Here is a 26,479-nt window from a genome sequence, read left to right as displayed (position 1 = left end):
ACAACTTCACAGTCATATTCACAGAATTATATCTTTCAGACAACACCCAAGCCTCACCCTAACCCCCCCCTCCCCGCCCCCCCGCCCCAGCCCACCCCTTCACCATCTTTACGTCTGTCCTGCCAGTGGGATTATCGGTGGTAACACACTGGTATACAGACAGAAGGTAGTCAACATTATTTCTGGACCCCAAGAGGTTTCATGGCATCATGTCATGACGATGGTATAGTGGTGATGTTACTGGATCAGTGATTCAGAGGCCTTAGCTAATGCTCTGGAGACATCAAATCCCAACCATGGGAGCTGGTGCAAGTTAAATTTAAATTAATAAAGCTGGAATTAAAAGCTAGTCTTAGTAATGGTGACCACCTGATTTGCTAATGTCCTTTTGGGAAGGAAATCTGCTGTCTTTATTTGATAAGGTCCATATGAGACTTCAGAACCACAGCAATGTAGCTAACTCTGAACTTCCCTCTGAAATAGCCTCGCAAACCACTCCGGTATATTAAACTGCCATTGAAATTTCAAAAAAGAATAAAACCGGAGGGACAATCCAGCACCAATCTAGGCACCAGAAATGACAAAGACCCAGTTGGCCCTGATAAATCCCCCTAACTAACATTTTAAAAAATTCTCATGAAATGTAGGTGTCACATCCCTAATGTTGCCCATCCCTAATTACCTTGAACAGAGTGGTTTGCTAAGTCATTTTGCAGAGTAATTAAAAGTCAATCACATTGTGTGGATCTGCAGTCATGTGTCGGCCAGACCAGGCAAGGATGCCAGATTTCCTTCCCTAAAGGACAATAGTGAAGCAAATAGGTTTTCACAAAAATCGATGATGGTCACAATTACTGAGAATAGCTCCGAGTACCATTTGGGTTCTTGTGCCAAAATTGGGAAAGCTGTCCCACAGGCTTGTCACACAGTTTGACCAAAATAGGAAATGCTGGGGAAAGAAAAACACAGCTGGTCTGGTAGCATCCATAGAGAGAGAAAAACAGAGTTAACATTTTAAGTCCAATATTACTTCTGTGGAATTGGAGAAGATAAAAATGTGATGGGTTTTATGCTTCTGAAAAAAAATGGTGAGGGTATTTGCAAGTGGAGCAAAATACAAGGTCAGCAACAGATTGGAGGGCAGGAGAAATTACATGACAAATACATCATTGAACAAAAATCATAGGGAGTGTGATAGTTTATGACAATATAAAGACAAAAGCTTTGGTCCAGAGTAGATGTTAATAGCCAAATAAGGGTTAGCACTGTCTCAAAGCAGAAACTTGAGAACAAGGTACAGTCTGGCACTTGGGGGTGAGGGTGGCAGTGGGTGGCGGGTAATCGAAATGGAGGATAGAGTTCATGGTCTGAATTTGTTGAACTCAATGTTGAGTCCAGAAAGCTATGAGGTGCCTAATCATAAGATGAGATGCTGTCATTCAGACTTATATTGAGCTGTTGGACTTCACTGGATATGGTAGCAAGGTGAGGTCAGCAATGTGAGAGTATGAGAGAGCAAGATGGTGAATTGAAATGTCAAGCAAAAAGGTCAAGATCATGCTTGCGGACCAAGTGAACTGTGAGCGGTAAATATAGTAGACTAAATTTCAAGTGCAAGTAAATTGTTGCTTCACTGTGGGTGTTTGTGGCCTTGGATGGCGAGGAGGAAAGATGTAAAAACATAGATGTTAAACCTCCAGCGATTGCATAGCAAGGTGCTGTGGGAAGGGGGCTGGAGGTGTTTGGGGGGCACTGATAGGGGAGTGGACCAGGGTGTCACAGAGGGAATGGGCCCTTTGGAATGTTGACAGGGGAGGTGAGGGATGGGATCACGCTGGAGTTGGAGAAGGATGATCCTTTGCATACAGAAGCCAGTGGGGTGAAAAAAGTGAGGACAAGGTGGAAAGTGAGGACAAGGATGATCCTATCTTAGCTCTGGGAGGGAAGAAGAGCAGGAAATGAGTCGGATTAGGTTGAAGACCCTGTCAACCATGGCGAGGGAGGGCGGTGGGTGGGGGAAAACCTTAGCTAAGGTAAAAAGACATGCAAGAAGCAATCATGAAGTCTGTCCTCCATTTTGGTATATCTCTACCCCACCCCAGGGCTCCTAGAACCATAGAAAATTACAGCTCAGAAACAGGCCTTTTGGCCCTTCTTGTCTGTGCCGAACCATTTTATGCCTAGTCCCACTGACCTGCACTTGGACCATATCCCTCCACACCCCTCTCATCCATGAACCCGTCCAAGTTCTGTTTTGTTCTCATGTTCTTGCTTTCAGACAGCACTGACCTATTTTTCTGCTATTACTACTTTGTTTTTCTTTCAGGCAGTGCTGACCTTTATTCTGCTTTTAACAATTACCCTGGACCAAAGCTTTAATCTTTAATACAAACATTACTACTCACATTTCTTTTGTGTTCCATGACATATTTGTTATTTAATCCCTCTTGCCCTCTAAACTATCCCGAACCTTCAATTTTGCTTAATCTGTCTTTCCCCGCTTCTTCAATAGCATAAAACCCATCACAGTTCTACCTCTCCCCAGTTCCGAAGAAGAATCATAATGGGCTCAAAGCTTTAACTTTTTCTCTCCTCACAGATGCTGCCAGACGTGAGTTTCTAGCATTTTCAGTTTTTCTTTCAGATTTCCAGCATCTGCAGTATTTTGCTTTTATAACAGCCTGACAGTTAAGTTCATTGAATTATCCCTTGGAGACAATGCATCTCTATCACCATTCATGGGTATATCCTGTTCCACTGGCAGGATAGATGCAACAGCAGTGAGGGAGGGAGTTGTTCTCAGTCCTCAACATTGACCTCAGAGCCCTCTGAAGTCTCATGGCATCAGGTCAAACATGGTCAAGGAATTACCCCCTATTGCCCTTCCTCAGCTGGTGAATCAGTATTCCGCCATGTTGAACATCAATTGAAAAGAGCACTGAGGGTAGCAGGGGCACATAAGTATTCTGTGTGGGAGACTTCAATACCCATCACCAGAAATGACTCAGTAGCACCACTACTTATCAAGTCCTGAAGGACACATCTGCATGACTTGCTTGCAGCAGGTGATCAGGGAACCAAAAAAAGGAAAAACCTGCTGGACCTTGTCCTCACCTATATACCTGTCACAGATGCATTAGTCCACTCCACAGTCCTTGTGGGGACACAGCTTAGCCTTTGTACAGTCCAGCATAACAGGTGGCACTACCACAGTGGGAAATAGGAGAAATTCCCTAGAACAGATCAAATAGCTTAAAACATGGTATTCACTGCAAGCCATCAGCAGAATTGCATTCCACTGCAGTATGTAAAACATGGCTTGACATATTCCTCATTCTACCATAGCCCTCAAGCCAGGGGATCAACCATGTTTCAAAGGGGAATGTGTACGAGTACCCCAGCACCAACCTAGGCATATCTAAAAATGAGATATCAACCTGATGAAGTACAAGACAGGGCTACTTGCATACCCAACAGCAGAAGCAGCATGCACATGACAGAACTCGGCAATCCCGCAACCAATGAATCAAATCAAAGTTCTTCCACATCCTTAATGGCAGCGGTCAATTGAATGGGTAAAAAGAACAGGAGGCTTCATGAACATCCCCATTCTTAATGATAGCAAGACTCAGCAACATGAGCGCAAAAGACAAGGCTGAAGTGTGTAAGTTTTTCGGGAAACTCGGGCCTTTTTTATGAGCTGGGAAAAGGACTTGAGCCCTAAAGAACTGTGAAAGTGGCCACACTTGGCTGTAGGACTTGACCAAAAATGTCCCAGGGAGCCCAGCCAGCCTGTGTGTGTGTGTGAAGGGGCCCAGTCCAAAAGTTGCAAGCAGCCAGAAACCAGACAGACTGCTGATTAGGTTATCAGCAGCACAAAAAGACCTGACGACATCACCAGACTAGGCCGGCAGCAAGACAATGCACCTGGTCTGGACTCAATACAGGTGATAATGGCCTTGTCCCAGAGCGAGGAGAAGCTCATTTCCCTAATGGGAAAACAATTAAACGATCTCCGATGGAACAATACAGGACAGCAAGGGACCTATCACCTGGGATGGGACCATCTGGTCTCTATGGGCTGTAAGATCGCAGCTGCAGATAACCCTAGCAAGCCTTTGTCTGTGGAAACTGCCGGTTGGAAGGGGGGCGGAGTTGGCAGGAAAAGAATTCAAGTTTACAATATAAAAGGAGGGTCAGGCCGGCCATTTTTTCTCTCTTTTCTCTTCGGACCAGCATGACAGCACTCTCCACTCGGTCGCCTCCAGCACGCAGCCTGAAGCCCACTGAGCAATTTAAACTAGGATTGTGAGTACCCTCCGGTAATTCACGAAGTTCCCGAGATCATCATAGTGGATGAGGCTTTGGGGAAAGGGGGGGGGGCTTTTGCATGCATCTTTCATAGTTTAAGACACTGGTAAACTTGTATAAAGTAAGAATTCCGTTGCGTCCGTTTTAGTATTCCTTCCATAGCTTATAGTCTTATAGAGCAGAAGGCAGTGTGTGTTGTTTTCCTGGTGTTTGGTGACCTTTGGCCTTGATGTTTTAATAAATAAATATATATATATATATATCTATGACTTCCGTTGGAGTCCGTTTTGATCTTTTCAATTTCTCACCAATGATCTCTGACTAAGTCACAATATAAATATTCCTTACCATAATTCCGGAGTCTAGAACTGAGGGTACCCTGGGCGCTTTGAAACCGCCCACTCAGGAAAGGCTGCCAGGTAGTGGATAGGCAGCAGTTTCCTTTTCTCTCTCTTGGGAGCGCTACTCTAGTGAAGTAGACGCAAGGTGGCCATTGTTTCATCGGCAAGAGAGAGAATCACTCGGGCATTGGTGGGGTTTGGGTGACGGAGAACCCAACCTAAAATAAGCCCAGTGGAGTTAAAAAGAGGGATCCCACGACAATGGCGACCGCGACAGGACTCCGGTGGTTTGGGATATGTGACTTATCCGAGAGGGTGAGGGAAAGAAGCAAAATGGAGGAGAGAATCTCCTCATATCTGTGGAAAAAGGTCAACCTCACCAAAACGTGGGTATTAGCACTAATCAATGCAGAGCAGCCCGTAATGGCTGCGGCTGCATGGACAGAGAGCAAGGAATACACTAAAGGGTTGGAAAAGGCAGTTTGGCTAGCCTGCCTGTCCCAGCAGGTAGCTAAAATGGAAAGGAGAATTGCTGTTCTGGAGGGAGAGTTGAGCAACGTTAGGGCCAGCGCGGGGGACAGCGCTAGAGCAGAGGAACAGTTATTTAATGAATTAACTGATGCGAGGCAGTGCATCCTACAAGCTAGCGAGTCACACCGATACGAAAAGGAATTCCTCCAATGCCAGGTAGTTGAGGCAAAGGAGAGGGAACGGGAGGCCCAGGAACTCCTGGCTCAAGGTGCGCAGAGGCACAAGGAGCTGGAAGGGAGGTTCAGGGACATCCAGGCAGCGTACAGGGTGGCTTGCAACGAGTTAGGTGACGGCGAGCATGGGCCGTGCCAGGCACGGATAGAAGAGCTGGAGGAGGGTCTGTCCAAGGTCAGGGGACGGGTGCACCTGGGAGGTCCAGGAGGGTCCCCTAGGGGCAGAGGGCTCCTCACAGCGGATGATTCCCCGGGCGCTAAGGGGAATAGACCGCCTCCTGAGGCGCCGGAAACGTGTCCGGGTTGGCAGGTGGGGTTCGGGCTGTCCAGAGAGGGGCAGGTCCAAGGCGGGGTCAATGGGGTACCCCCAGGTGGCAGCGTGTCCGCCGGGTATAGCGCACCATTCCTTTGGGAAAGGGAACAGACCGCTGCCTGAGATGCCGGTAATGTGTCCGGGTCAGCAGGTAGGGTTCGGGACGTCCAGGGAGGGGCAGGTCCAAGGGGGGTCAGTGGAGTATCCCCAGGTTGTGGTGTCTCCGACATGGGTAGCACACCCCGGAGTGGTGGGGCTATCGAGCATGGAGGGAGAGCCGGATGCCGATGAGGCAGGGGGGCAACAGCCCCAGGTGGGGCAGATGTGCCCAGTTAGACAAAGAAAGTATGGTCCCCCGGTGGGAGGGGACACAAGGGGACCGATAGAGAGTGATATAATAATTCCCCATGGGGCACATGTGCTCAGGGGGATGGTGACCCACATCCCAAGACTGACTAGGGCGGAAGACCCGTCATTACATTTTATGGAGGTGCAGCAGGCAGCTGACATAAACGACTGTGATGAGGTGGAACGGGTAAAACTATTACTGATGACCCTAGACTCATATCTATGTAAGGCAGTGACCTCCAGGGAAGGGGGAAGACCTGCCACATGGGTAGCGGCACAGACAGCAGTTCTGGAGGCCATGGGGTTAAATCAGGGTAGTCCCTTCACGAGGGTGTGGGAGACAAGGCAGCAAGTCGCAGAGTCCCCAGACATGTTCGCAGACAGGCTGTGGACGGTGTATGAGGGAGCGTGTGGGACTCCCTTAGACAGGCAACATCTGGACGAGAGGACAGCCCACTGGCTGAAGACTCTCGTAGCTAACTGCCTTCCGCAAGTTAGGGCAAAGGCCGAGCATTGGTTCAACCCGCTGGACCCCAACCTTAACGAGGCGGAGGTAATAAGGAAGTTCACCCTTGCGTATCGCAATGGGGAGAGAAGTGAGGAACAGCCCCATAAGGGCAAGGTGCATGAGGTCGCACCGGCACCCCTCCTTAGGAGGGAGTGGAAGCAGGAAGGCAGCCGGGCCTCAGACCGGAGGCCGGTGTGCTACGGGTGTGGGAAGCCCGGGCACTTCAGGAGGGAGTGTAGGAACCCGAGCAGGGAGGGAAGGGCTCCCATGAAAAAGACACCAACCCCGGTGGTAGGAGCACTTACCCCGGAGACGATCGATGTAAAGGATTTGCTGGCTTATCTGCAGACCAAGGCAACAGGGTCCGGGCAGGTAGCGATGGCAACAGGCCAGGGCCAGCCCGCACCCGCACCACGAGCTCCCTTATGACTGCCAGCGGAGCAGCCCACCTTCCTATGTCCATTAGAGTATGGCCCATGCGGGAGACCCTGGGTCAGGATGGAGGTCCAGGATGTGGTCGGGAGTTACCTACTGGACACACGTGCTTTCAGTACCATTGTCCACATGGACAATCCCCAAACATCCCCTCTATCCAGCGGGGCGCCCTACAGTCTTGTTGGCTTCACGGGAAACAAAAAGACTGGTTTTTTCTCTGTTCCCCTGTCCATCAGGTTGGGGACACTCCAGGTGCGGTGGAAATGCGTCCTGATGAGATGGGAGCAGGAGGGAAAGGGGATCCTAGGCGCCGATTTTATAGTGGCTCATCAGGTCTTGGTGGACCTGAGGAACCACTGTTTGTGGGGCATAGCAGGGGAAGGGGCTGAGAAAGAGGTCATGGTCATAGAGAGGGCACAAGAAAGGGGGGCTTTGTGTGTAGTGAAACCTAAGGAGGGGTATGATTTGGAAGCCATGGTAGGGAATACCTCGGAGGAATATAGGGGGTATGTCTGGAAGAATTTGGCCGCCTTTGCGACCCACAAGCACGATTGCGGGAGGGTCACTGGGACAGAAGTCAGGATAGATGGAGACCCCATGTCCCGACCTCAGAAACAGTATAGTTTCCCCCGGGAAGCGGAGGCAGATTTAGAGGTGGCCCTAAATTCACTGGTAGGGCAAGGCATTTTGAGGCCAATTGCCACACATGTGAACTCACCGCTCTGGCCGGTGAGGAAGCCAGATAATTCCTGGAGGGCCACAGTGGACTACAGAGTCCTTAATAAGAATATTCCGGCATGCGCCCCAACGGTAGCAGCCGTGGCGGACCTGTTAGGAGAAATTCCAGCGTCAGCCTCTGTTTTTACAGTGCTGGATATTTCGAATGGGTTTTGGTCCATCCCAGTCAGGCAGGAGGACCAGTATAAGTTCGCCTTCACGTTTAAGGGGCAGCAGTATACATGGAGCTGTCTCCCACAGGGTTTCCACAACAGCCCCAGCATTTTTCACCAGTGCATGGCCGAATGCCTGAAAGAGTTTAGTGAGACCCACAGACTGGTCCAGTATGTGGACGATATACTACTGTTCACGGACAGTAGCGAGGAACATGGCCCCCTGGTAGATGAGTTGTTGGGGTTACTCCATAAGGGAGGGTTAAAAGTTAACCCCAAGAAAGCCCAAATCGGGTTGAGGGAGGTCAAGTTCCTGGGTTTAACCCTTAGGGCTGGGGAGAGAGGGATAGATGCAGCCAGGAGACAGGCAGTGCAGGAACTCCCAGTCCCGGTAGACGTTAGGGGGGTACGATCCTTTTTGGGAGTCACAGCTATTGCCGTGACTTCATTGAAGATTACACCGCGACTGCAGCACCTCTGCTCAGGCTGCTGCCCAAGGGGGTGGAATGGGAGTGGGACAGCAAGTGCAAGTCGGCATTCGTCCGACTCAAGGAGGACTTGCAAAAGGCCCCAGCTCTGGGAGCCATTGACCCCCGGGAGGAATTTTTCCTGGAGGTAGCAGCAGGCAGTGATAGCCTGAATGCTGTACTCCTCCAAGAACGGCATGGCAAGTTGAGGCCAGTGGTGTATTCCTCCCGAATTCTCACAGAAGTGGAGTGGGCATACTCCAACTGTGAACGGCACCTGCTAGCCACATACTGGGCGGTGAAGCGGGTGCAGGTTTTTATTAGAATGGCACCCATCACCCTCCTGACCCATCACACCCCAACCCAAATGTTGTTAAACGGCCAGATTAAAGATGGCACAGTCAGTAGTGCCAGGATCACCCGGTGGACTCTCTTGTTGTCCCAAATGGCACTATGGGTGAAGGGGCTGAGTGAGCCACAGCTCGCAGCCAACCTGGTGTACCCAGGGGAGCCACACCATTGTTCCGTAGAGGGGGTATGGGAGGTAGGTTTTGGTTTTCGGGCAGGGCTGCATCCCACGGGTAGGGAGATATACGTAGACGGATCCAGTTCCGTATCGGGGGGCATCAGATTCATGGGTTGTGGGATCTGGGACCCCAAAGCAGAGATAGCCCTGGCCCTCAAGCTCCCCCACACACTGAGCGCTCAGCAGGCAGAGCTGGCCGCCGTGATGTATGTGGTCACACATCCGGAGCGTTTCCCCATTCCATACACCATCTGCTCAGACAGCATGTTTACGTGCAACTCGTGCACGGAGTATCTGGCCATCTGGTCCCGCCGAGGGTACACCTCCTCGGATGGGAAGCCCCTCGCTACAAAACCCCTGTTAGAGAGGATAGTGGCTGCTGTAGGAGAGGGCGGGGATAGGTACATCCATAAGGTTAAAGCCCACTCCAAGACAGAGCCACGGGGTGAGGAGAACCAGAGGGCAGACAGTCTGGCCAGAGAGGGGGCTAGGTACGGGGTAGAGTGGGATCCTTACGGGGAAGGACAGGTGGCAGCAGTCAGGGGACAGCCCTGGAGAGGGGATCCAAGAATGACCTTGGCCCCAGACCTAGCCACTGTTCAGGCACAGGACCCCGAGTTGAAGACCGCCATAGCAGCCCTGGGTAGGCAGGAAAGGGTAGAGGGTCCTTATGGAGAGAAGGACATGACCTTAAAGGAAGGCATGCTCTTTAGAGGGGACCAGTGGATAGTGCCTTCCCAGCATAGGAGGGAATTCATAGAGGTAGCTCATGAGAGCCCGCGAGCAGGACACCCCGGTCCCGAGACCACCTGGCAGCGGGTGGAGAAGGTAGGATGGTGGCCTGGCCTCCGGGAGGACGTTCGCGACTTTTGTGCGAACTGTTTAGTGTGTGCCACGAATAACCCCGATCCCCAAAAGAGGAAGGTTTCGCTGGGGCACGTCCGTAGGGTGGAGGGGCCCTGGCAGTCGGTACAGATCGACTATATTGGACCCCTTCCCACCGCTGCAGGGGGATACAAGTACTGCCTTGTATTAGTGGATGTGTTTTCGAAGTGGGTGGAAGCCTTCCCGTGCCGAACAGCCACCGCTGTAGGCACGGCCAAGATCCTAGTCAGGGAGGTGTTCTTCAGGTGGGGACTCCCGCAGTTTGTGGAGTCGGACCAGGGGAGTCATTTCACGGGGCAGGTCATGCAGGCGACCCTTAAGGTCCTGGGCATCAGGACAAAATGGCATGTGGCCTATAACCCCCAGTCCTCGGGTCCTGTAGAGAGGTTGAAACGCACCATTAAAGAGAGGTTGCGGAAGGAGACCGGCAACCCTCCTAACCGGTGGGTGGAAGTTCTGACCCTAGTACTCATGGGGATCCGGGCTAGTCAGTCCAGGAGTACAGGATATTCCCCACACGAGCTCATGACCGGGCGAGTCATGAGGACTCCGATTCATGTCATGGTACCTGCCCTGACAGAGGGACAGTTCAGGGAGGTCAATAGGGATAAGTTCGCAAAACAGCTGTTGGAACAGCTGAAGCAGGTTCACTGGCAGGCAGCCAGTAACATGGGGGCCCAGCACCACAAACAGGCTGCTGCTGGAGCCCAGCACAACTCACGAGTGGGCCATAGGAGAGCAGGTGATGGTCCGCAATTTTGCGCGGGTGGGGACCTTCGAGCCACTGTACGCGGGGCCGTACAGTATAGTGGACAAGGCCAGCCCCATGGTATACGCTGTTCAGCTCCCCCGCAAGGTGAAATGGTTTCATGTAAACCAATGCAAGCTCTTCGACCCCACCAGGGCGGGAAGAGCAAGAAGGGAGTGAGGAAGGGGGTAGCAAGTGAGGAAGCCCCCGTAGAGGTGGAAACAGTAGGGGAAATACAGGACCCCACTATTACCCAACAGGTGACAATGTGCTGTCCCAGCTGGGCAGCACCGGAGGTAGCGGCCGCAGTGAGGTTAACGGTGATACAAGCACCCAGCCTGGGTAATTTTAAACTACCCGAGCATCAGCTCACTGACCGGGTCAACTGCCTCAGTGAGGCCGAAATTAGGGAGGCAGAAGAGATGGAGGTATCACCTCTGGTATGGGAGTCAGGGAGGGGTCGTCGGAGCAGCAGGGTCTCCAGACCCCCGGTAAGGTGGTCTCCCTCACACATGGCACTCAGGGCCCGACCCCGCAGCAAAAGGGCCCGGGTGGAAAGTAGAAGGCGTGGGGCACTACCAAGTGCGGCCACGGGTAGCCCAGTCTCCGCAGGGAACGGAGAGGGATTCCGGAAACCCTTTGGGGAAGGGGAGGCCAGGGGCAATCAGGACCCTCGGCCCACGGAGGTCCGGACCGGACTGTCGGGCCAGGCAGACGACTGGCCTCAGCAGGGTGAGGACCAGTTTTAAGTTGGCCACCCGGAGACGGGTGGCGGTGTAAATAGATATAGGATTCACGTTCTGGTTGTTTTAGTAGTTTTCTGTGTAAATTATTCTGTGTATGTGATGTCTTCCGAATTGGGAACAGTAGTGTGGAGGTCGGGAACTTCCACTGTTTAAGAATGGACGCAGGGCACTAGGACCCTGGGGAGCCAGGCTGCGAAATCCAGTACCGCAGCCGGCAGCTTGTGAAATTGCACGGCGGCAATTTCAAAAGCGGCAACTGCAAGCAAGGAATACAATGGCGCCCTTCCGTTTGAAGTGGTTCCAGGAAGGGTGGACGGCAATGTGGAGGCAAGGAGGTCTTCTGTTTTGTTTTACAGATGGGTCGTCCTGCCATATGGATACTGAGTATAACAATGTGCCTGGAGATGTCCGAGACCCGCAGAGGGGAAATGGAGGAGTCGTTGGTATATGGGTGCTCTGGCGGCAGGGCACCCCTCGTAAATACCGGTCAGGGAGACCTGGTGGCCTCGGAGCAGGCACGCTACTCCCACGTGGGGAGGTGGCCTGGGTGGCTGGGGTCGAACTCGACCAGGTACCCCAGCCACCAGAGCTTCACATACGGAGAGGCCTCTGTACTCTGCAAAGAGATACAGGTGGCGACTGACCGGGTTAGGGTGACTGAGGGCAGGTGGGTGTGTTTAACCTGTAAGGAGGATGTTCCTTTGGGGAGGTGGTGGTGGCTCAGGAAGCTGAGCCCGGACATGAGGGATCGATCCTCGGACTGGGAACGACTGGACAATGATACCTACCGGACCATCATGGGGTCACCAGGAGGGATCACTGTATGTTGGGAGAAGTGGTGGGCTATGACCAGGGGATATATTTGTGCCTATGGGGGTCTGCCAGGGTATGCCCACAAGGGGCATCGATCACCTTCGCGAGTTGGTGGCAAGACTCTGAGGGCGGGATAAATTGGGACCGCAGTAGGAAGGGATGCGTAACTCCCTGGGCTGGGATGACTGTGAAAGCTACCGAACTGCTGGTTCAGGTAAAGAGACCCCTGCCCACGGCCCAACCGATCGACCCCCACAACTGTCCGACAACCACCAAGGGGCCCGAGAATGGCCTAGTGCTCGTCCCCACCAAGAAGGTATTGTACCAGGGGGTACATTACGCTGTTGCCTCTGTTGTGTTAAATTTGACTGAAGTGCGTCTACCAGCATGGTGCCCTCGCGAGACAGAGCTATTATACCAGCCGTTGTTAAAAGGAAAACCGCTACTGTATCCCAATGCTGTGAAATTTCTGTACATATATGCGGTAACCCCTACGTTTGGGGGCCGCTGGTTTATTACTGTACTTGTTGTATTTAATGTTTTTCCATCCCGCATATTGCAAGGGATTGTTGTAATGTACCTACCTATGTCACCTTTCTCTGTGTTGCTGTATATAAAAGGGGTGTAGCTCAGATTAACGGGACTCCTCGGGACACAGAGCTTCGCGGGTTAGTAGGGGGTGCTTACAGTCACGAAGGAGGAGAAGTGTTGCCCCTCAAACATTTATGTCGATACGGTCCGAGCGAGTCTGGACGTATCGAAGGGGCATCTGTACGTTTTTCGGGCAACTCAGGCCTTTTTTATGAGCTGGGAAAAGGACTTGAGCCCTAAAGAACTGTGAAAGTGGCCACACTTGGCTGTAGGACTTGACCAAAAATGTCCCAGGGAGCCCAGCCAGCCTGTGTGTGTGTGTGTGAAGGGGCCCAGTCCAAAAGTTGCAAGCAGCCAGAAACCAGACAGACTGCTGATTAGGTTATCAGCAGCACAAAAAGACCTGACGACATCACCAGACTAGGCCGGCAGCAAGACAATGCACCTGGTCTGGACTCAATACAGGTGATAGTGGCCTTGTCCCAGAGCGAGGAGAAGCCCATTTCCCTAATGGGAAAACAATTAAACGATCTCCGATGGAACAATACAGGACAGCAAGGGACCTATCACCTGGGATGGGACCATCTGGTCTCTATGGACTGTAAGATCGCAGCTGCAGATAACCCTAGCAAGCCTTTGTCTGTGGAAACTGCCGGTTGGAAGGGGGGCGGAGTTGACAGGAAAAGAATTCAAGTTTACAATATAAAAGGAGGGTCAGGCCGGCCATTTTTTCTCTCTTTTCTCTTCGGACCAGCATGACAGCACTCTCCACTCGGTCGCCTCCAGCACGCAGCCTGAAGCCCACTGAGCAATTTAAACTAGGATTGTGAGTACCCTCCGGTAATTCGCGAAGTTCCCGAGATCATCATAGTGGATGAGACTTTGGGGAAAGCAGGCGGGGGGGGGGCTTTTGCATGCATCTTTCATAGTTTAAGACACTGGTAAACTTGTATAAAGTAAGAATTCCGTTGCGTCCGTTTTAGTATTCCTTCCATAGTTATAGTCTCATAGAGCATAAGGCAGTGTGTGTTGTTTTCCTGGTGTTTGGTGACCTTTGACCTTGATGTTTTAATAAATATATATACATATATATATATCTTTGACTTCCGTTGGAGTCCGTTTTGATCTTTTCAATTTCTCACCAATGATCTCTGACTAAGTCACAATATAAATATTCCTTACCATAATTCCGGAGTCTAGAACTGAGGGTACCCTGGGCGCTTTGAAACTGCCCACTCAGGAAAGGCTGCCAGGTAGTGGATAGGCAGCAGTTTCCTTTTCTCTCTCTTGGGAGCACTACTCTAGTGAAGTAGACGCAAGGTGGCCATTGTTTCATCGGCAAGAGAGAGAATCACTCGGGCATTGGTGGGGTTTGGGTGACGGAGAACCCAACCTAAAATAAGCCCAGTGGAGTTAAAAAGAGGGATCCCGCTACAAGTGTTTGAAACCATCTGAAGCCATAAGTGCCAAGTGGACAATAAACTCGGTCTTCTCCTCATGTCTGCACCATCACAGGCACCAGAAAACAGCTGACTTCTGGCTATGAAGACTTGTGCTCCAGAAACAGCATGCCCTTAGCCAAGCTATTCTAGTATAGCCACAACACAGGCATCTACCTGACACAATAAAAAGTTGCCAGGTGTGTCCTGTTCACAAAAAGCAGGACAAATCCAATCAGGTCAATTATCACTCAATCAGTCTAATCTCAGTCATCAATAAAAGGATGGAAGGGGTCATCAGCAATGTTATCAAGTAGCATTTGCTCACTAATAACCTGCTCACTGATGCTCTTCTTGGGTTCTGCCAGGAATCATTTTACTTCATTACAGCCTTGAACCAAATTTGGATAGAAGAGTTGAATTCCAGAGGTGAGGTGAGAAGGATTATCCTTGACATCAATTCGACCAAGTGCCACATTAAGCAGCCCAGATAAAATTCACTGAAAATTGGGGAAAAACTTTCCATTAGTTTGAGTCACATTTAGCATAAAGGATATGATGGTTGTGGTTGTTGGAGGTTAATCATCTCAACTCTAAGACATCACTGCAGGAGTTCTTCTGATCAGTGGCCTAGGCCCAGCCATATTCAGCTACTTCATCAATTACCTTTCTGCCATCATAAAGAAAGAACTGAGAAGGTGCAATGATGGTTGCTTCTTTATTTCTATTCACAATTTCCTCAGAAAACAAAACAGTCTTTGTCCACATACAAGAAGACCTGGACCAAATTTCAGCATAACTTGATAGGTGACAAGTAACATTCATCCTACACAAGTGTCAGAAAATTACCTTCTCCAATAGAAGAAAGTCTAACCTCCTCTACAATAATTGAATCTTCCACCATCAACCATGGGGTCATCATTAACCAGAAACGTAATTGAATCAGCCACATGCATAGGTCTATTGTGGCTACAAAAGCAGGTCAAAACCTGTTCACCATCTAGAAGTAATAAATCATGAATGTACTAGAACAATCTCCACTTTCCTGGATGTGTGCAGCTATACCAACAGTCAAGAAGCTTGACACCATTCAGGACAAAGCATCCCATTTGACTGCCATCCCATCCACACTTATTTATCCATCCACCATCGGCACACTGTGGCTACAGTGTACCATTTTGAAGATGAACTACATCAATTCTCCAAGGCTTCTATGATGTCCCCTCCCTGCATTGTCTACGGCTTAAAGTCGGCCCGGCAGCTCAGAAGGGTAGGGAAAGGGAGGATGAGCAAACTGACCACCGCACCAAGGTACAGGGAGCCGTCCAAGTGGGGGGAGAAACAAGAAATGTAGTAGAAGTTGGGGATAAGACTTAGCAGGGGTAAGCCATAGTGTACAGGTCACTGACTCAGAGTCTGTCTTTGTGGCTCAGAAGGGAAGGGGGGAGAGGTGTAGAGGATTAGTCATTGGGGACTCCATAGTTAAAGGGACGGATAGGAGATTCTGCGGGAACGAGAGAGACTCGTGGTTGGTGTGTTGCCTCCCAGGAGCCAGAGTCCACGATGTCTCGGATCGTGTTTTCGAAATCCTGAAGGGGGAGGGGGACCAGCCCCAAGTTGTGGTTCACATAGGTACTCAAGACATAGGTAGGAAAAGGGGTGGGGATGAAAGGCAGAAATTCAGAGAGTTAGGGTGGAAGCTTAGGGCTAGAACAAACAAAGTTGTTATCTCTGGTTTGTTACCCGTGCCACGTGACAGTGAGGAGAGGAATAGGGAGAGAGAGCAGTTGAACACTGACCAGCCGGTGCAGAAGGGAGGGTTTCAGATACCTAGACAATTGGGGCTCTTTCTGGGGTAGGTAGGAACTCTACAAACAGGATGGTCTGCACCTGAATCAGAGGGGTACCAATATCTTGGGGGGGAAATTTGCTAATGCTCTTTGGGAGGGTTTAAACTAATTCAGCAGGGGGGTGGGGACCTGAATTGTAGCTCCGGTGTACAGGAGGTTGAGAGTAGTGAAGTCATGGACGAGGTTTCGCAAGAGTGTACTGGCAGGCAGGAAGGTGGTTTGAAGTGTGTATGCTTCAACGCCAGGAGCATCCGGAATAAGGTGGGTGAACTTACAGCATGGGTTGGTACCTGGGATTTCGATGTTGTGGCCATCTTGGAGACATGGATAGAGCAGGGACAGGAATGATTGTTGCAGATTCCGGGGTTTAGATGTTTCAGTAAGTGCAGGGAAGGTGGTAAAACAAGGGGAGGTAGTCAAGGACAGTATTATGGTGGCAGAAAGGACATTTGATGAGGACTCGTCTACTGAGGTAGTTTGGGCTGAGGTTAGAAACAGGAAAGGAGAGGTCACCTTATTGGGAGTTTTTTATAGACCTCCGAAAAGTTCCAGAGATGTAGAGGAAAAGATTGCAAAGATGATTCTGGATAGGAGCGAAAGTAACAGGGTAGTTGTACTGGGGGACTTGAACTTTACAAATATTGACTGGAAAAGCTATAGTTCGAGTACTTTGGAGGGATCGGTTTTTGTCCAATGTGTGCAGGAAGGCTTCCTGACACAGTATGTAGATCGACCAACAAGAGGTGAGGCCACATTGGATTTGGTACTGGGTAATGAACCAGGCCAGGTGTTAGATTTGGAGGTAGGTGAGCACTTTGGTGACAGTGACCACAATTCTATTACGTTTACCTTAGCTATGGAAAAGGATAGGTATATACCAAAGGGCAAGAGTTATAGCTGGGGGAAAGGAAATTATGATGCGATTAGGCGAGATTTAACTGGCATAGGTTGGGGAAGGAAACTGCAGGGGATGGGCACAATTGAAATGTGGAACTTGTTCAAGGAACATCTGCTACGTGTCCTTGATAAATATGTACCTGTCAGGCAGGGAGGAAGCAGACGTGTGAGGGAACCGTGGTTTACTAAGGAGGTTGAATCTTTTGTGAAGAGGAAGAAGGAGACTTATGTAAAGATGAGACGTGAAGGCTCAGTTAGGGAGCTTGAGAGTTACAAGTTAGCCAGGAAGACCTAAAGAAAGAGTTAAGAAGAGCCAGGAGGGGACATGAGAAGTCTTTGGCAGGTAGGATCAAGGAAAACCCTAAAGCTTTCTATAGGTATGTCAGGAGTAAAAGAATGACTAGGGTAAGATTAGGGCCAGTCAAGGACAGGAGTGGGAAGTTGTGCGTGGAGTCTGAAGAGATAGGAGAGGCACTAAATGAATATTTTTCGTCGGTATTCACACTGGAGAGGGACAGTGTTGTTGAGGGGAGTACTGAGATGCAGGCTGTTGGGCTGGATGGGATTGAAGTTCATGAGGAGGTGGTGTTAGCAATTCTGGAAAGGGTAAAAATAGATAAGTCCCTTGGGCCAGATGGGATTTATCCTAGGATTCTCTGGGAGGCTAGAGAGGAGATTGCAGAGCCTTTGGCTTTGATCTTTAGGTCGTCATTGTCTACTGGAACTGTGCCAGAAGACTGGAGGATAGCAAATGTTGTCGCCTTGTTCAAGAAGGGGAGTAGAGACAACCCTGGTAATTATAGACCAGTGAGCCTTACTTCTGTTGTGGGCAAAGTTTTGGAAAGGATTATAAGAGATAGGATTTATAATCACCTGGAAAGGAATAATTTGATTAGGGATAGTCAGCACGGTTTTGTGAAGGGTAGGTCGTGCCTCACAAACCTTATTGAGCTCTTTGAGAAGGTGACCAAAGAGGTGGATGAGGGTAAAGCAGTTGATGTGGTGGATATGGATTTCACCAAAGCGTTTGATAAGGTTCCCCATGGTAAGCTTTTGCAGAAAATACGGACACATGGAATTGAGGGCGATTTAGTGGTTTGGATCAGGAATTGGCTAGCTGGAAGAAAACAGAGGGTGGTGGTTGATGGGAAATATTCATCCTGGAGTTCAGTTACTAGTGGTGTACCGCAAGGATCTGTTTTAGGGCCACTGCTGTTTGTCATTTTTATTAATGACCTGGATGAGGGCGTAGAAGGATGGGTTAGTAAATTTGCGGATGACACTAAAGTCGGTGGAGTTGTAGACAGTGCGGAGGGAAGTGGCAGGTTACAGAGGGACATAGATAAGCTGCAGAGCTGGGCTGAGAGGTGGCAAATGGAGTTTAATGCGGAAAAGTGCGAAGTGATTCACTTTGGAAGGAGTAACAGGAATACAGAGTACTGGGCTAATGGTAAGATACTTGGTAGTGTGGATGAACAGAGGGATTTGGGTGTCCATGTGCATAGATCCCTGAAAGTTGGCACCCAGGTTGATAGGGTTGTTAAGAAGGCTTTTATGGGTAGAGGGATTGAGTTTCGGAGCCAGGAGGTCATGTTGCAACTGTACAAAACTCTGGTGCGGCCGCATTTGGAGTATTGCGTACAGTTCTGGTCGCCGTATTATAGGAAGGATGTGGAAGAGTTGGAACAGGTGCAGAGGAGATTTACCAGGATGTTGCCAGGTATGGTGGGAAAATCGTATGAGGAAAGGCTGAGGGGCTTGAGGTTGTTTTTGTTAGAGAGAAGAAGGTTAAGAGGTGACTTACTAGAGGCATACAAGATGATCAGAGGATTAGATAGGGTGGATAGTGAGAGCCTTTTTCCTCGGATGGTGATGGCTAACACTAGGGGACATAGCTTTAAATTGAGGGGTGATAGATATAGGTCAGGTGTTAGAGGTAGGTTCTTTACTCAGAGAGTAGTAAGGACGTGGAATGCCCTGCCTGCAGCAGTAGTGGACTCGTCAATATTAAGAGCATTCAAATGGTTATTGGATAAACATATGGATGACATTGGAATAGTGTAGCTTAGATGGGCTTTAGATTGGTTTCACTGGTCGGCGCAACCTCGAGGGCCGAAGGGCCTGTACTGCGCTGTAATGTTCTAAGTTTTATGTTCTAAAAGGTCAAGGACAGAAGGAGCGTGGGAACACCAGCATCTCCAAATTATCCTCCAAGTCATACACCATCATGACCTGGAAATTGATCACCATTTTTCATCATTGATGGGCAAAAATCTTGGAACTCTCTACTAACAAGACTGAGAAAATATTTTCACCACAAGGACAAGATTGCAGCAGTTTAAGGTGGTTCATCTTGCCAGCGATATCTACATCCCAGAAATGAATTTAAAAAGTGTTACATATGAAGAGGAGGCAATGATTTAAGATTAAGTAAATTGAGCAGCCATGCTAAAACATAGCAAAAAAGATTCAGGTAGCAAATAGTAGAGCAACATTCACAGAATTATAATTGACTGGCATTGGTGAGCCAGATATCATTAAAATAACAAAAAAAAATCTGAATATAATTTAAGCAGACCAGGAAAGGCTTATATTCATTTGGGTAGGTCCCGAACATACAAATCTTCCCTAAAACATGGATGTTTATGATCCTTTCTCCAATTATAGATTTCAATGACAATGCTTCCATTCATCTCTGTCTTTTCACAAATTAGTTGCACGTTCCTGCAGACTGTGCACATCAAATCAAGCACAGACTACATGATGAAACACAGTCTGACTAGGAACTAAAATATTGAAACATTACTGTCCTCTTCCTCACATTGCACTCTTGTTGAAAATTCAAGATATTTGCTAATTATTTTGAAATCAGAATAGCCAACTGACAACAACTCAGAGGCAGTTAATATGTAGAACACTGACTCGACTGATGTTACCGACAATGAGCGACTGTTGAAATCTCAACAGCAAAGTATTAGGTCGTAATATCTATTCTGAATTTTATTTTTACAACTAAACAGGGGATCCAAAATACTACGGGAAAGATAGTCAAATGAAAAAAATATTACCTGCTGATTTCTGTTTCCGTTCTCTCTTTGTTTTCTTTTTGTTTTGAGTTTGTGGTTTTGAAAATGAAGGTAGCTTTGATATTTTCTTATCAATCGGTAGCTGGGGCAAACTTTCAGGCTCCGAAAGCCTCTCAGAAGAAGCTGTATCCTGTTCAGACAGATGGGACTTTTCAGTTCTATTTTCATCATCCTCAACACAGAAATCTTCTCGTAATTCCTCTTGTCCTTCAGCTATGACAGGCTTTTTTCTTGGTCTTCTCCGAGGTATTTTTTCCGACTCCGTTTGTTTGGGAGCCAAATGTTTAGGATGGGATGATGGCAAATTTACTGAACTTTTAGATTTTGGGAGCTTCTTGCAAGTAATCAAATCTTTTTCAGACAGTCTGGACTTTTCAGTTCTGTTTTCATTATTAACATGGAGATCTTCTCGTAATTCCCCCTGTCTTTCTGCTTTGTCAGACTCAGTTACAATGTTTTTTCTTCCTCGTTCCTTACTTCCTATCCTTTTTTGTTTGGGAGATAACAAGCATTTGGGGATCAATAAAGACTCATTTTGTATTTCTTGTTTCTCTTTCTCAGTATTAACAGTTTTATTATATTTTAATAGGCATGTAGATTTTTCCCCAGACCCTTTTGGTTGATTTTCAATTTCTGACCTTTTATTTTTATTCAGAGCCAGCTCCTTTTCATCATCTCTCTGTATTAATGAAACAATAACTTCTTTTCTTGTTGATTCTGTCTTCTGTACTCTTTCTTTCTTTCTTGTTTTCTTCGCAGCTGAAACAGATTTATTTTTCTGTTCAGCTAGGTCCTGGATTTTGGCTTTCTTTGGTATTGTAATCCATGACTCAAAACAGAAGCTCTTCTCCTCTTCCAATTCAAATTCAAACTCAAACTCACGGTTAGGTGATGAAGGAAGATGAATATCTTCTTTTAGGTGTGGCAATGCAGAAACAGCTGGCCTGTGGAAAAAGTGTTTTAAAAAGTTATCAGTTTCTACTTTAAGCTAAAAGATATTGTCAGCATATTATTGAAGTAAATGCGTAATAATGACCAATAATGTTGGGGATATGATAAATCCTCTCTCACCATAAGTTTTCAAATTGCAGTGGGAGATTTATTAATATGTTATATGCTTAAAATTCCTTATTTCCAAACTAAAGAATAGTTCACTTTTTACATTAACCTCAGTCAAGTGGGAGAAGCAAGAAGATGGTTGTTGGAAGCTAATCTGCTCAATTCCAGGGCATTGTGGAGGAGTTCCTCAGGGTAGTGTCCTAGTCCAATTCATTATCAGCTACTTCATCAATAGCCTTCTTGCTATCATAAGGTCAGAAGTGAGATGTTCACTGATAGTTGCATAATGTTTAACACCATTCACGACATCTCAGATACTGAAGTAGACCGTGCCCATATGCAGCAACGACTGTTCAACTTCAGGCTTAGGCTGATAAGTGGCAAATAAGATTCACAACACGCAATTATCAGGAAATGACCAGCTCCAATGACAGAATCCAATCAGTCTCCTTGACATTCAATGGCATAACCATCACTGAAACCCTCAACATCAACATCTGGCCATTGACCAGAAACTGAACTGGGCCAGCAAAATAAGCACCGTGGCCACACAAGTAGGTCAGAGATTGGGATTTTAGAGCGAGTAACTCACCTCAAATTTGATTGAGTTTTTTTGAAGGGGTAACCAAAAAGGTAGACGAGGGTAGTGCAGTTGATGTTGTCTACTTTAGAAAGGCCTTTGACAAGGTACCACATTGTAGGTTGTTAAATCTCATGGGATCCAGGGTGAGGTAGCTAAATGGATAAAAAACTGGCTTGATGACAAAAGCCAGAGGGTGATTGTAGAGGGTTGTTTTTCAAACTCGAGACCTGTGACCAGCGGTGTGCCTCAGGGATGGGTCCACTGTTATTTGTCATTTAATATTAATAATTTGGATGAGAATATAGGAGGCATGGTTAGTAAGTTTGCAGATGACACCAATCTTGGTGTCATAGTGGACAGTGAAGAACGTTATCTCGGATTGCAACGGGATTTTGATCAATTGGGCCAGTGGGTTGACGAATGGCAGATGGAGTTTAATTTAGATAAATGTGAGGTGATGCATTTTGGTAGATTGAACCAGGGCAGGACTTACTCAGTTAATGGTAGAGCATTGGGGAGAGTTACAGAACAAAAAGATCTCAGGATACAGGTTCATAGCTCCTTGAAAGTGGAGTCACAGCTGGACAGAGTGGTGGAAAAGGCATTCAGCATGCTTGGTTTCATTGGTCAGAACATTGAATACAGGAGTTGGGACGTCTTGTTGAACTTGTAGAAGACATTGGTAAGGCCACATTTGGAACATCCTATTATAGAAAGGATATTATTAAACTAGAAAGAGAGCAGAAAAGATTTACTAGGATGCTACTGGGACTTGATGGTTTGAGTTATAAGGAGAGGCTTGATAGACTGGGACTTTTTCCTCTGGAGCGTAGAATGCTGAGGGGTGATCTTATAGAAGCCTATAAAATAATGAGGGGCACAGATCAGCTGGATAGCCAATATCTTTTCCCAAAGGTAAGGGAGTCTAAAACTAGAGGGCATAGGTTTAAGGTGAGAGGGGAGAGATACAAAAGTGTCCAGAGGGGCAATTTTTTCTCACAGAGGGTGGTGGGTATCTGGAACAAGCAGCCAGAGGTAGTAGTAGAGGCGGGTACAATTTTGTCTTTTAAAAAGCGTTTAGACAGTTACATGGTTAAGATGGGTATAGAGGGATCTGGACCAAATGCGGGCAATTGGGATTAGCTTAAATGTTTTTTTTAAAAAAGGGCAGCATGGACAAGTCGGGCCGAAGGGCCTGTTTCCATGCTGTAAACCTCTATGGCTCTATGATCCCTGATTCCCTAGAACCTGACCACCATTTACAAGGCAGAAGTCAGGAGTGTGATGGACTATTCTCCTCTTGCCTGGATGAATGCAACTCCAACAACATTCAAGAGGCTCGACACCATCCAGGATGAAGCAACTTAGTGGATTGGCACCCCATCCACACCTCCAACATCCACTCTCTCTAACACCGACGCACAGTCGCAGCAATATGTATCATCCACAAGCTGCATCACAAAAATTCACCAAGGCTCCTTCGGCAGCACCTTCTAAACCCAGGTCCTCTACCACCTAGAAGTACAAGGGTAGCAGATATATGGGAACACAAATTCCTTTCTAAGCCACACACCATCCAAATCTGGAACTATTATCGCCAGTCCTTCACTATCACTTGATAAAAATCCTAGAATTCCCTTCCAAATAGTACAGTGGGTGTACCTACACCACATTCTGCAGCAGTTCAAGAAGGCAGCTCACCACCATCTGCTCAAGGGCATTTAGGGATAGATAATAAAAATGCTGCCCCAGATAGCGATGACCACATGCCATGAAATAAAGAGTCAATGAGTTGCAGATTCCCACCACTCTTTAGAAGAAAGAAATTCTCAACTCCCCTCTAATGCTTCTGCCAATTACTTGAAATCTTTCCCCCTTGATCACTGACCTGTCTGTTAAGGGGAATATGGCATTCCTATGCACTCTATCTAGGACCTTCATAATTCCACACATCTCAGTTAAATCACCTCTCTCCAAAGAAAGCAACTCCAACCCATCAAATCTTTCCTCATAACTAAAATTCTACAACTTGGTCCCATTCTTGTGAATCCTCTCTGGTGCAATCAAATCCTTCCTGAAATGCAGCAAACAGATCAGTACACATTACTCCAGCTGTAGCCAAACCAGTTTTTATACAATTTCAACACAACATCACTGCATTGATATTCTATCTTTCAGGGTAATAATGGAAAGTATCCTGTATCTCTTCTGAACCATCTTACCTACCTATCCTGCTCCCTTCAGGGATCTTTGGATATGCAATCTGATTCTCTGTATTTCTCCATATATTTATGTCCTTGCTTGTTTGTCCCTACCCCATAGTGCATTACCTCAAACCTCTCTAGGTTGAATCCTATTCCTTCCATCCACTGACCAGTCCATTGATATCTAACTGCAGTCTACTGTCTTCTTACTCACTATCAGCCACACAAATATATTTTCTGAATCATGTGGCCTACATTTAAGTTTCCATCACTGCGATATACCACAAAAAACAAGGGACCTAGTAGTAAGCATTGTGAAGCTCACTGGAAACAGCCTTTCAGTCACAAAAACACCTGCCAATCATTAGCCTTTGCCTCCTGCCATCAAGTCAATTTCAGTTCCAACGTGCCACTTCCCTCGAATCTCACAGGCTTTTATTTTTCTGACCAGTTTGCCTTGTTGGACCTTGTCAAAAGTCTTGTAAAATCCATATAGATGACAATAAGTGTGCTCACGTCATCAACCCTATCCTCTCAAAAAATTCATCAAGTTTATCAGACACAACCTTCCCATAATAAATAAAAGTAAAATACTGCCAATCCTAGAAATCTATAAAACAGGTCTGACAGTATGTGTGAAGAGAGTCCAAATATGACTCTTCTTCACGCTTGTCCTCACCTTCCATTCCACCAGCCTCTGTATTTAATGGATTATCCTCTGCCAATAATTCTACCACCAAACTATCTTCCCTGACCCTCCCAGCATTAAAGGGACCATTCCCTCCGGAACATCCCGGGCACCCCTGCTCAATCACCCCCAATATCCTATCCACCTTTCCATGAAATGCTGAAGCTGCAACACCTGCTCTACCTCCTCACTCTTCACTGTCCAAGGCCTTTAAGTGAAACAGCAAATTCCCTGCAATTGTTTCAATTTAGTTTTTAAAAAATTTATACATCCAATTCAATCCAATCAAGCTCCAATTCAGAGTCTCAACAAGTTGAGACATTCCCGATCCAAGCTGACAAGACAGAGCTCTCACCTCCTGTCTTGGGCTTGATCCAGTAAGAAGTTTAACAACACCAGGTTAAAGTCCAACAGGTTTATTTGGTAGCAAAAGCCACACAAGCTTTCGGAGCTCTAAGCCCCTTCTTCAGGTGAGTGGGAATTCTGTTCACAAACAGGGCATATAAAGACAGAGACTCAATTTACATGAATAATGGTTGGAATGCGAATACTTACAACTAATCAAGTCTTTAAGAAACAAAACAATGTGAATGGAGAGAGCATCAAGACAGGCTAAAAAGATGTGTATTGTCTCCAGACAAGACAGCCAGTGAAACTCTGCAGGTCCACGCAACTGTGGGAGTTACAAATAGTGTGACATGAACCCAATATCCCGGTTGAGGCCGTCCTCGTGTGTGCGGAACTTGGCTATCAGTTTCTGCTCAGCGACTCTGCGCTGTCGTGTGTCACGAAGGCCGCCTTGGAGAACGCTTACCCGAATATCAGAGGCCGAATGCCCGTGACCGCTGAAGTGCTCCCCAACAGGAAGAGAACAGTCTTGCCTGGTGATTGTCGAGCAGTGTTCATTCATCCGTTGTCGCAGCGTCTGCATAGTTTCCCCAATGTACCATGCCTCGGGACATCCTTTCTTGCAGCGTATCAGGTAGACAACGTTGGCCGAATTGCAAGAGTATGTACCGTGTACCTGGTGGATGGTGTTCTCACGTGAGATGATGGCATCTGTGTCGATGATCCGGCACGTCTTGCAGAGGTTGCTGTGGCAGGGTTGTGTGGTGTCATGGTCACTGTTCTCCTGAAGGCTGGGTAGTTTGCTGCGGACAATGGTCTGTTTGAGGTTGTGCGGTTGTTTGAAGGCAAGAAGTGGGCGTGTGGGGATGGCCTTGGCGAGATGTTCGTCTTCATCAATGACATGTTGAAGGCTCCGGAGGAGATGCCGTAGCTTCTCCGCTCCGGGGAAGTACTGGACAACGAAGGGTACTCTGTCCACTATTATTCATGTAAATTGAGTCTGTGTCTTTATAAGCTCTGTTTGTGAACAGAATTCCCACTCACCTGAAGGGGCTTAGAGCTCCGAAAGCTTGTGTGGCTTTTGCTACCAAATAAACCTGTTGGACTTTAACCTGGTGTTGTTAAACTTCTTACTGTGTTTACCCCAGTCCAACGCCGGCATCTCCACATTTGGGCTTGATCTACATGATCCAAGCTGATTGGAGTAGGCATAGCACCTCCTCCAAGGCTTGATCTCATTTGCCTCTTAGCCAAAAGGCCGAGATGCCGCTTTTAAAAATTGCTACAAATGAAGCTAAAATGTAACCTAATGACTTCAACCAAGCATAGCATGTCGATACTACACTTGATCTTAGCCAAAAGGCCGAGAAGCTTTTTTTAAAATATACTTTTCCAATTCAATCAAATCAAATCCAATTCAGAGTCTCAACAAGTTGAGACATTTCAGATCCAGGCTGACAAGACAGGGCGAGCGACCAAACCACCCTGTCCTGGGCCTGATCTACATGAGCCAAGTTGATTGGAGAAGGGGGAGGTTCCTCCTTCAAGACTTGAGCTCATTTGCATCTTAGCCAAAAGGCCGAGATGCCGCTTTAAAAAATTGCTTCATATGAAACATATGAAGCTTCAGTGGAACCTAATGACCTCGGCCAAGTGCGGCCGACCATGGGCTGCCGACCATACTACACTTGATCTTAGC

At 47.6% G+C, this 26,479-nt stretch overlaps 1 protein-coding gene and 1 non-coding gene across 3 annotated transcripts in view; both read right to left on the bottom strand.

Annotated features, from left to right (window-relative positions):
- LOC144494790 (uncharacterized) overlaps positions 1 to 26,479 on the bottom strand; it is a 121,587-nt gene that overhangs the window by 39,612 nt on the left and 55,496 nt on the right. For both annotated transcript variants that reach the window (XM_078214138.1, XM_078214139.1), the window contains exon 11: positions 19,881 to 20,842. In XM_078214138.1, the coding sequence (XP_078070264.1) occupies positions 19,881 to 20,842 (962 nt within the window). The remainder of the gene's footprint in view (positions 1 to 19,880; positions 20,843 to 26,479) is intronic.
- On the bottom strand, positions 25,964 to 26,155 carry LOC144495434 (U2 spliceosomal RNA). The gene has a single exon (XR_013498268.1). It is a non-coding gene; the product is annotated as a U2 spliceosomal RNA (small nuclear RNA).

The sequence above is a fragment of the Mustelus asterias genome, chromosome 6, assembly GCF_964213995.1.
Source record: "Mustelus asterias chromosome 6, sMusAst1.hap1.1, whole genome shotgun sequence".
NCBI lineage: Eukaryota > Metazoa > Chordata > Chondrichthyes > Carcharhiniformes > Triakidae > Mustelus > Mustelus asterias.
The sequence above is the reverse complement of the archived record's forward strand: the minus strand, read 5'-3'. Positions and strand labels throughout refer to the sequence as shown.